The 12,239-nt window shown below is 35.5% G+C and overlaps 1 protein-coding gene across 1 annotated transcript in view; it reads left to right on the top strand.

The window, feature by feature from the left end:
* Positions 1-12,239, top strand: part of MSH4 (mutS homolog 4) — a 92,627-nt gene that overhangs the window by 64,846 nt on the left and 15,542 nt on the right. The window contains exons 16-18 of the mRNA XM_045291737.1: positions 2,396-2,596; positions 5,665-5,783; positions 7,836-7,964. Coding sequence (XP_045147672.1) covers positions 2,396-2,596; positions 5,665-5,783; positions 7,836-7,964 — 449 coding nt within the window. The remainder of the gene's footprint in view (positions 1-2,395; positions 2,597-5,664; positions 5,784-7,835; positions 7,965-12,239) is intronic.

Genomic DNA, 12,239 nt, shown 5'->3' with positions numbered 1-12,239 from the left:
TGTCTTGTAGGAAGTCAATCTTGCAAGCTGAAGCAGGGAACTGTTAAGGCAGCTGCACCCTGGTGCGACCATCACAAAGCAAGAGACCGGAGAACTAGAAAGGAGAGGCTCACCACCCATTTATCCCTCAACATGTGTTTATCAACCAGGTTGGCACAATTAACTAACTCAGTGACCTTTCTGATATTTGAAATAGCAATGGCATAGGTTCCAGCATTATAGGAACATAAAAACCACTACGATTTGACAAATTGACAGGTGAGTGTTGGGATTAAAGTTAATAGAAAAATGGGTTTCCAGTGTGAGCATTTTCTAAGCTAACAGGATACTTAGATGTAAGTATTTCAAGATCATGAATTCAGTTATTGATTTTTTTGTATTTGAAGTCCATATAGCGACGTTGAATGTCAGCATTAAATAGTTTTTTAGTGTTGAATACTTCATTAACTTCCTGAAATTTCTTTTTCAACTATAAAAATATCCCAGTGATAAAAGTATCCCAGGATATAAATTTATAGTACTAGTATGTGATAATTATGGTTGGATAATTTTGCACTTGCTAAAATTTTTAGCTAACATCAGCAATAGCATTTCTAAAATATGTTGTTAACTTATTATTTATAATCATTAAGTACCTTGCAAGGATGGGTATTTTTCATGTCTCATGGATATGTTAAAAAATTTCAGTTGTTATTTTATGGGCCCAAGCTTTGACAACCATTTAGAGCTGCGTGGGATCAAGATCGTAGCTTATTAAGTGCCATGGAGTCGATTGGGACTATTGGGAATGAGTAGGAATATTCATTCAGAACACAACACAACAACCTGAAACGCTGCAAGGTCCTGAACCATACTCACAATTGTGCCTAAACTTGTGCCCGTTTTTGTTGTAGCAATTGTGTCAATCCATCTCCATCTCCTTGGGGACCTTCCACTTTTTCACTGCTCCATCTACTTTGCAAGTATGGTGTCCTTCTCCAGGACTGGTCTCTACTGATAACATGTCCAAAGTACGTGAGACAAAGTCTCACTATCTTTGCCTCTTCGGAGCACTCTGGCCATATTCTTCCAAGACAAATTTCTTTCACCTTTTGCCATTCCATGTTACTTTCAATATTTTTCGACAGCACCACAATTAAAGTGAACCAGTTCAATGCACTTTTTCAGTCTTCTTTATTCTTTACCCAACTTCCACATGCAAATGAAGCTATTGAAAATACCATGACTTTGGGGAGGTGCACCGTAGTCCTCAAAAGAACATCCTTGCTTTTTGATACTCTGAAGAGGTCTTATGCAGCAGATTCACTAAATACAACTCTTCTTTTAATCTCTTGACTGCTGTTTCCATGAGCATTGCTTGCGGATCCAAACAAGACAAAATCCTTGACAGTTTCAAACTTTTCTCCGTTTTTCCTGATTACTATAGATTAGCTGAAATTTAGCTTAGGGATCAACTAATCTATAGTAGTTTTATTAACTATTAAAAGATTTGATGTTCTTATGTACAAATGTGCTCGACACAAGGAAATTATGTTTGGATTGTGAGAAGAGTTGTAAGAGCCCCCAATAAAATAACTTTAAAAAAAATTGATGTTCCTCACTTTCTTTCATTTGGAAAGAACTATCATACAACCTAAACCTATCAATAATGATTTTTTTTATGTTCAAATGATTTTGAAATAGTTAAAATAATTTTTCTCATGTACTTTGTTTCTATCACTTTAGAAAAGCATTTGGCAAGATAGTTTTCGCTCATTCTCTCCTCTCTCTCTTCCTTCTCTCTCTACTGAGAAGTTATTTGTAGAGACTCGATGATTATTTGGTTCTATAAATTGACAGTATCTTTATGTCTGATTTTTCTCTACCCTTTGAGATTTCTTTTGAGACATTTCAAGGGCTTAAGCACTAGATTATATTTGTATTTTGTTTTACTCTATATTCATATCTCATTTTGAAAGCTGAGTATGCCAAATTTGAAGTAATTGTGAAGATGAGGATTAAGTATAAAATATGCAATTTTATAGTCCTAGTAATCAATTTTAAAATCAATTATCAATTATCAATCAAATTTAAAATCAATTATTAGGTTTTTTTTTAATCTACACAAATCTGAAAATTTTATGAACTGTTTTGTAACCCAGAAAAGCACCAGGGAGTTAAATCTTAGAACTTCCAGGAATTAAAGAAAAATGATGGTGATGATAATATATCAGTTATAATGTAAGTTGGAATTGATGGTTTCTAACAGTACCATTGTGAATTGGGATGCAAGAGTAGTTTCTCTATTTGAAACTGACCTCATCACTAAACATTGTTAAACATTGTACATACAAAACAAAAATTCTTTATAGCTAAATATATTAATATTTCAAAACTATTGCTATTTTTTGTTTAGTTCGACCAGAATTTACTGATACTTTGGCAATCAAGCAAGGATGGCATCCCATTCTTGAAAAAATAGCTATGGAAAAACCTGTTGCCAACAATACCTATATCACGGAAGGGAGTAATTTTTTGATCATCACTGGACCAAATATGAGTGGGAAATCTACATATCTAAAACAGATTGCTCTTTGTCAGATTATGGCCCAAATTGGTAAGTTATAGCTTCACTGTTCTCTATTCAAAATATTTTGTGCCTGATTTTATAGGTCTAGGTATCTAATCTCAAGAACAGTTAGCAGTAGATTATCTTATGTAAAAGCATAATAATATGCCTGTTATGTTATAAATTTTCTTATTTGGTATTTATTAAGTACCAGTTTGAATCACACTGTACTAATAATTATGTAGCATACAATAGAAGTAAAACTTACTTATAAATATTAATGCTGAATATTAGTATCGAGTCATGTAATCATTTCAGATTCAGAAACAAAGCTATGTTGTGAGAAAAAGAGAAATAAGTAGAGCAAACTACTACCTTTTAAAACTAAGGTGAGTAGGAGGCTTGGTAGGGCTTGATCAAGGGCAATATAACAGAGGAATTACTGAAACCCACATGAAAGCTGAACATGATAGTGGGCCAAGAGGAAAATAAAAGGAAACAGAGGAAATAACTAGGAGGCAAAGGGCATTTATAGGGGTCTAAATACAGGTATGTACATATGTAAATATATTTATATATGATGATGGGGAAATAGTATGTACCACTATATAGGTTTAGTATTAAGGTAGCAGATGGACATTGGGCCTCTACTCAAGTACTCCCTCAATGCAAGAACTCTTTGTTCTAATAACCTGGCATTCTATGATGCTCACCTTCCCGAAACGATCACTGAAGACAAAGTGGGTGCATAAGCAAATGTGGTGAAGAAAGCTGATGGTGCCCAGCTACCAAAAGATATAGCTTCTGGGATCTTGAAGGTTTGAAGATAAACAGGCGGCCATCTAGCTGAGAAGCAACAAAGCCCACATAGAGGAAGCACACCAGCCTGTGTGATCACAAGGTGTAGATAGGATCAGGTATCAGGCATCAAAGACCGAGAAAAAAAAATCATATCATTGTGAATGAGGGGGAGTGTGGAGAGGAGACCCAAAGCCTATCTGTAGGCAACTGGACATCCCCTTACAGAAGGGTCGCGGGGAGGAGACGAGCCAATCAGGGCGCAGTATAGCACCAATGAAACATATAACTTTCCTCTAGTTCTGTAATGCTCCCCGCCCCCCACTCTTAAGATCCCAAATCTACCTTACAATTCTGGACCAGAGCATATACATGGGTACAGATAAGAGCTGGAAACACAGAAACCAGGACAGATAACCCCTTAGGACCAACAATGAGAGTACCATACCAAGAGGGTAAGGGAAAGCTGTGGGGAGAAAGGGAACCAATCACATCCAGGGGACAGGCAACAGAAAAGTGCGTGAAGGGAGATTGGTCAGTTTAAGCCATGAAAATTTTTTTTAATAAATTATCAAGGGTTCATGAGGAGAGGGAGTGCGGGAGGGAGGGGGGAAAATGAGAATCTGATACCAAGGGCTCAGTAGAAGTATACAAGTATACAGATGTGCTTGACACAATGGATGGATGTACGGATTGTGATAAGAGTTGTAGGAGCCTCCAATAAAATGATTAAAAAAAGAGTTCCCAATGAAATGATTAAAAAATGATCTGCAAAATAAATAAATAAAGATAGAAAGAAAGAAAAGAAAAGAAAAACCAACCAACAAAAACCTTAAAAAAAAGATCTGCATGGGATTAGATTTTATGTATATATATATATATGTGTGTGTGTGTATATATATATATATATATATAGAGAGAGAGAGAGATTGCGAGATTGCTTTAGGTAGTATTGACATATTTAAAGTTTTAAGTCTTCCACGAGCATGTTTTTTTCTTCCATTTCTCTGTCTTTTGTAGTGGTGTTTTGCAGTTTTCTTTGTTTCTCTGGTTATATTTTAATTTTTTAATCTTTGGATGGCTATTGTGAATAGTATTTTTCCTTTTTAAGGTTGTATTTTTTGGTGTTTAAAAAAACCAAGCAAAATCAAGCATTTATATGCTGATTTTGTACCCTGTCACTTTACAGAATCTCAGTTTGTTCCAGTAATTTACTTGCCGAAATGTTGGGATTTTCTTGTGTTGGAGTATATCTTTTACAAATAGAGTTTTACTTATTCTTTTCCAACTTGAATGTCTTTAATTTTCCTTTCTTGTCTCATAGCTCTAGCTAAAGCTTCCACGTGGTATTGAATAGGAGTGGTGATAAAAGGCATCCTTGTCTGGTTCCTCATGTTCGCAGAGAAGTGATTTCAGTTTCTCTTTATTTGAGAGTAGTGTTGGCAGTTGGTTTTGTAGTTATGCCATTTATTACGTTGAGGAATTTTCCTCTATTCATGTTTTGTCAAGTGTTTTTTAAAAAACATCAGGAATGGGTTTTGGATTTTTTCAAGTGCCTTTCTCCATCAATTAATGTGATCATCTAGTTCTTTGTTTATTATGTGATTGCATTTTTATTTTTCTAATGTTGAATCACTTTTGCATTTCAATCCTGGTATGACTCCCACTTGGTCATGATTACTTTTTGATACATTATTGTATTCAATTAGCAAGTATTTTGTTGAGAATTTTTGCATCTATGTTCATGGGAGTAAGCACTGTTTGTATAGTGATTACACATTGGCCTGTTGACCACAAGATCAGACACTCAACACCACCTGCCACTCACCAGAGAAAGCCAATGATTTCTATACCTGTAAAGAGTTACTGTCTTGGAAACCCACAGGGTCAGTTCTACTCTGTTATAAACCATCGCTTGAGTCAGAATTAACTCGATGGCAGTGAGTTTGAGCTTTTGGTATGTTCATAAGAGGGATATTAGTCTGTAATTTTCTTTCTTTTATTTTTGTAATGCCTTTGCCTGGTTTGTTATCAGAGTTATGCTTGCTTTATAAATGCATTCAGGAATTTCCCATCTCTTTCTTTATTCAAATAATTTGAGTAACTTGGTATCAGCTTTTCTGTAAATGTTTGATAGAAGAAACACAGTGAGGAAGTGGAATAATTGATGGTACATTGAAGGCATTGTAATAATCTAGTTGAAGCAAAATTTGTATGAATTATTAAATCTAAACCTGGTGATTTGTTCTGTAAATCTCCACAATAAAAGTGTTTACAATAAAAATAAAAAACAACCAATTTACTTTTTTATTTTTCAGGATCCTATGTCCCAGCAGAATATTCTTCCTTTAGGATTACTGAACAAATTTTTACAAGAATTAGTACTGATGATGATATTGAAACAAATTCCTCAACATTTATGAAGGAAATGAAAGAGGTACCTGAACTATATTTTCCTTATGTTGATAAACTTACTAAATTCATCCATTAATGATCAATTGTCATGTAAGAAAATATTCTTATTCTAAAACATGGAGCTGTGCTTGTACCTCTCTTTACCAGACAGAGGGCAGTCAAAGACAGCTTTCCCATATCTTTCTCCTGTGGAAATGAAAATAAATGTTTTGTTGAAAAACATGGTTTCAAAAAGCTAATATTGAATGATAAAAATGTACTTTCATACTCTTATATGGAATATATGAGGTATTTATTTTCAGAAAATACTATCCTTTTCAATACCCTTTTGCATAGTATTTTGCTCCCAGTAGGTATGATTTTAAATGAAAAGATCTCAAAAAATATATAATGCTTTTAAAAACATTGTCTTCTTTGCCCTTATAGAATTTTTCTTTCTTTATAACAACAGAATTTTTATCATCACTTATTTCCAATCTAACCAAACTTAAAGTAGGATTGAAGAACTTAAGAAATCAAATATAGTTTTTAAGTCTTTTAGCTAGAAATTAATGGATATGTGGTAATTCTATTGTTAACTTTTAAAGAACTCTCTATTAGGTTTTTTTTAAAATAGAAGTTCCATAATTTTGTGTTTTAAAGCAATGGATGAGGGTTACAGTTTATCCACATCCTCTCTAACACGTGTTATTTTTTGTTTATTTCTGATAATAGCCACCTGAGTGAGGATGCCCAATGGGAGTTGTCAGGAGGTGCCCAATGAGAGAAGCAGCACCTAGATGAGAAACCAAACCAAACTCATGGATATCAAGTTGACCCTGAGTTCTAAAACCCTATAAGTCAGGGTAGAACTGACATTCTAGGTTTCTGAGACTGTAACTCTTTACAGAAGTAGAAAGCCTGGTCTTTCTCTGGCAGAACAGCTGGTGGCTTTGAATTGCTGACCTTGTCGATAGCAGCCCACTGCATAACACGATGTCACTAGGGCTCCCAACCATCCTAGTAGGTGTGAAAGGATATCTCATTATGGTTTTGATTTGCATTTCCTGAGTGACTAATGTAAAGGAGCCCTGGAGATGAGGTCAGTTAACGCTTGGGCTGCTAACTAAAAGGTCAGCTGTTGGAATATATGTCACTCAAAAGAAGAAAGATGTGAAGATATACAACCTTGGAAGCGCTATGGAACAGTTCTACCCTGTTGTGTTGGGTTGCCATGGGTTGGATTGGCTCAACACCATGAATTTGGTTTTGGAATAATGAATAATATTCAGTCTTAGTTCATGTGCTAATATATCTTTTCCAGTTTTTTGCTCATTTTTGGTTGTTCTTATATTTATTTTAATATCTCTTTATATCCAGTAATGAGCCAACTTGATTGCACTGATCAACAAAAGCAATATCTAGTAAAGATTGAAAAAAATTCAGGAAATAGCATCCAAGTCCATCGATCTTGGTTAAATAAACAAATTTTCAATCTGTGACAAACAAAGGCTAAAACTTCAGTTGTCAGAAATGCTACTTCACCACTGAAGAGCATTGACCTCTGTCTGAAGAAATAAGATTCTATCATGACATAAAACTTACATTATGCCACGAAGTGAACTTCATGGTTATTTTACTACTAATGCTACTAATCTTCTTAGAGACCATTTAAAAATATACATCAAGCGCTTAGTATATAGTTATATATTCTTGTATATTTCATCCTTCATTTATCTAATCTGATGTGGTCACCCTCCATTTTCACATAATGCTGATTTTCACACAAATTTTCACACAGAGACCTGGTTTTTGGAACCTTACTTACCATGCCAATAAGTGAGGAGAGCCAATACTTATGTACTTTGTGGTTTTTCACATACATGCATATTATTAATTTCATCTATATTGCTTATTATTGACATTATGAGTCATGAGATTTTTAGAAAGAAAAGCAATGTTCTTCTGCTCAGCAGGATTTCTGTATAAAAATGTATTTCATTAACTAATGAGGACACTAGATTTCTACTAATTTTGTTTTCTGTGAAAATAGCTGCTTGATTTCAGTGAATAATATTAAAATTATATTTTTCAGATAGCATATATTCTACATAATGCTAATGACAAATCACTCATATTAATCGATGAACTTGGTAGAGGTACTAGTACAGAAGAAGGAATTGGAATTTGTTATGCTGTCTGTGAATATCTGCTGACCTTAAAGGTATTATTTCCTGTGTACTTTAATTGTATTGTTTTTAGGCCTCTTTTTTGATATAATTAAGAAACCTACTGCCGTCAAGTCAATTCCACCGTAGTGGCCCAGTACAACAGAGCAGGACTGCCCGTCTACCAGAGTGAAGCCTCTCTTTCTCACACAGAGCAGTTGGTGGTCTCAAACTGCGCAATCCTGTGGTTAGCAGCTCGAGAACAACTAGATTTTTCAATGACTTTAGGAAGTAAAAACATATGATAGCATTTATATTTTCGTACTTTATTATGGATAGAAATAAAAATGATTAGTAGGTTAGCCATGATGTAGATACAGAAAGGAGGAAATCAAGAATTCTAGATTATCTGAAAGTGTTCAGTTGACTTTAGTTTACTCAATTAAATAGCAAACAATATAGATATTTAAGTAATAAGCTCCATGTGTAATAACATTGATTATGATGTCATAGCATAAAATAAAGCACCAGGAATCTTGGATTCTTTTATGCAAAATGATCTAACTAAAATTACATCCTTTAAAATAAAACATTTTTTCCCACAAATTAACTATTTTCATTAAAAATAAATGAAATTTTGTTTTGTTCAGATATTTTGTAAAATGTATATAGTAGATGATCACTCAGGTTATCTACCAATATGAAACTTAAAAATATTTTTTTATATTTAAATAACATTTAAATGACTAATAAGTTTTTTATCTTAAATGAGAGTACATAATGATTTATTATTTGAATAAGGAAAATACTATTTTATCCTTTAAAATTTTATGTGATGAATCAGAAGTAATATGAATAGGTAAATTGTTGTTGCTAGGTGCCATTGACTCGGTTCCAACACATAGCAACCTTATGCACAACAGAGCGAAACACTGCCCAGTCTTGCACATCCTTACAATTGTTCTGATGCTTGAGCCCATTGACACAGCTACTGTGTCAATCCATCTCACTGAGGGCCTTTCTCTTTTTCACTGCCCCTCCACTTTACCAAATATGATGTCCTTCTCTAGAGACTGGTCTCTCCTGACAATATGTCAAAGTATGTAAGCCGAAGTCTTGCTGTCCTTGCCTCTAAAGAGCACTCTGGCCTTACTTCTAATGCAAATCTGTCTCTCCTTTGAGTAGTCCATGGTAATTTCAATATTCTTCTCTAGCACCACAATTCAAATGCATCAATTCTTAGTTCTTGTTTTATTCACTGTCTAACTTTCACATGCATATGAGACAATTCAAAATTCCATGACTTGAGTGGGGTGCACCTTAGTCCTCAAAGTAACATCCTTGCTTTTCAATACTCTAAAGAGGTCTTGTGCTGCAGATTTACCCAATACAATGTGTAATTTGATCTCCTGACTACTGCTTCCATGAGCATCCATGGTGGATCCAGGCAAGATAAAATATCTTTGAGCCCTTCCATCTCTTCTCCATTTATCATTGTTACCTATTGGTCCAGTTGTGAGGATTTTGTTTTGTTTTGTTTTTTTCTACACTGAGTTGTATTTCACATGGAAGGCTTCAATTCTTTTTTTCTTTTTTTTCAGAATCTACTATTTATTTTTTCATTTTATTGGGGACTCTTACAACTCTTGTCACAATTCATACATTGCTTGCATCAGGCAAATTTGTACATATGTTGTCTTCATTCTTTCCTAGACATTTACTTTCTATTGAGCCTTTGGTATCAGCTTCTTCCCCCCCACCCCCATCTTCCCCTTCCCATAACCCCTTGATAGATTGTACATTGTTATTATTTTCATATCTCACGCTGACCGCTGTCTCCCTTCCCCCATGTTTTCTGTTGTTCTTCCCCCTGGAGAGGGGCGTATGGCTATGTGTTAATCATTGTGATCAGTTCCCCCTTTCTCCCTTCCTCTCCTCCTCTTCCCCTACCCTTCTGGTATCACTATTCCCATCCCTGTTCCTGGATTCTGTGTGTCGTGAGCTCCCATCTCTTATCTATACCTGTTCTTGTATTGAGGGAGGGTATGAGCAGATGCTCTAAGTCCATCCCCTACCTCAGCGTATTGCCATAGGCCAATACCTCTATTTTTGTGGATTGAGGTATTTACATATGCACACCGCTACGTTTATACCTCTATGCATAGCTTTGCTTCCTGGGTTCTTCCTCTTGTTCTTTCACCTTCCTTCTGCCCCACCATCACTTTCCCCTTATTTCTGCCTCTTGGTACCTCCTCTTAGCTAGTTTGCTGTTGCTCTGACACCCCAACCCCCCAGATCCCTATCTCTCCTTATTGACCCCAACGCTCCAGTTGTTCCCTTGTCCATGGCACTGCTTGCTCTCCTCCCTCTTTCACCATCCCCTCACCCCCCAGGTCTCCCCAGGATCTTTGGTCCCGCAGCTCTCTCCTCGGGCATGTCTCCCATGCCTATCATATAAAGGTAGACACACAGACTATGACATAGCCCAAATTGATTTAAAAAAAAGAAAGATTGAAGAGAGAAAAGGAGAAGAAGCAAGAAGAAAAAGAAAAAAGAGAGAGAGAAGACATATACAAAAATCCTGGGTCTGTTCACTGGCCTTCATGACTGTCCAGGAGCTGTCCCTCTTCGCCTGGAGCCCCCCCACCCTTGAGGGCTCCTCAGGGGCTTTGTAGCTCTGCCTTACTCTAGCTGTTGGTCTGGTATGGTCCCTTCTCAGTTCTCTCTGCTGTGGGAGGTTCAGACCACACTACCTCCCACAATGTGACCCCATATGATTGTAGCAGTCTGCTCCAATAAGGGCACAATGGGACACAAGCTGTTGGCCGCCCAGCCTGCTCTGTGTTCCATTAGCTCCCCGTGGGGACGTCATCCTACGGGCCTGGTGTAAGGCTACAATTCTTGATCTCCATCAGCAAGTGCTTTCAGCCCTTCTCACTTTCAGCAATCAAGTTTGTGTCACCCGCATATCACAACCTGATTCCTCCAATCCTGATTCTGAGTTCTTTGTATAAGCCAGATCTCTGATTATTTCTTCATTATACAGATTGAATAAATATGGTGAGTGCATACAACCCTGACACACATCTTTATTTTAAACCATGCAGTATACATTTATTCTGATTGCACAACTGCCTCTTGATTCTTGTACAAGTTCCTAAGAAGCTCAATGTAGTATCCTGGAATTCCCATTCTTCTCAAGGATATCAATAGTCTGTTATGACCCACAAAGTCAAATACCTTTGCATAGTCAATGAAACACAAGTAATTTTACTGGTATTCTCTCCTTTGAACCAAGATCTATCTGACATCAGCAATGATATCCCTTGTTCCACATTCTCTTCTGAATCCAACCTAAATCTGACAGCTCCTTGTCAATGTACTGCTGCAATCATTGTTGGATTATCTTCAGAAGAATTTCACTTGTATGTGATGTCAGTGATATTGTTCTATAATTTGAGCATTCTGCTGGATCACCTTTCTTTGGAATGGGTGCAGATATGGAACTCTTCCAGTCAGTTGTCCAAGTAGCTGTCTTCCAAATTTCCCCGTATAGTGCTTCCAGTGCTTCATCAGCCTGTTGAAACATTTCAATTGGTATTCTGTCAATTCCTGGAGCATTAATGGGTAGCATTACTCTGTAATTCTGAATCTATGTAAGTCAGTCAGAATGTCTCTAATAAATACGATGCATGTATTATTTGTTAAAGATAAAACTTATTAATATCTGTTTCTTAGTTATTCCATGATAATAATTTCGGTAATATTTTTAATAGATTTGTAGAATATGATAATTTAATAAAAATATTTTTCCATTTCCTTTAAGGAAATTAAAGTTAATTGTTATTTTTTTTAACCCAGTATTCTAGTGAAGTACTACAATAAGTAAGCTCAGAAAAATTACTTATCAGAATGAACTGAGTTGAAGTGGAGTTCACAAATTGAGCACAGCCTTTGGTTTAAAAATAATTTGTTAGCTCTCTAAATATTTTCTTGTCAATTTTAAAGTTTGGTTTATTTTTATACCCTTTTTGATTTGTTGAGTGGGGAGTTGAAATTCTTCATTTTTCTGTCATACAAACCTCTTTAAAATTTTATTTTTATTTTATTTTTTTATATTCCAAGTATTTATTTAAAAGGAGAGAGACTTATTCTGAGAACTTTTGACGTATGTAACTATATTTAGCTTATGATAGTAAAGTACATTTTAAAAAGTCATTTTATTAGGGGCTCATACGACTCATCACAATCCATACATACATCAATTGTGTAAAGCACATTTGTACATTCATTGCCCTCCTCATTCTCAAAACATTTGCTCACCACTTAAG

Source organism: Echinops telfairi, unplaced genomic scaffold, assembly GCF_000313985.2.
Source record: "Echinops telfairi isolate 266 unplaced genomic scaffold, ASM31398v2 ScPeMD7_443;HRSCAF=831, whole genome shotgun sequence".
NCBI lineage: Eukaryota > Metazoa > Chordata > Mammalia > Afrosoricida > Tenrecidae > Echinops > Echinops telfairi.
This window is presented reverse-complemented; position numbering and strand designations above follow the sequence as displayed.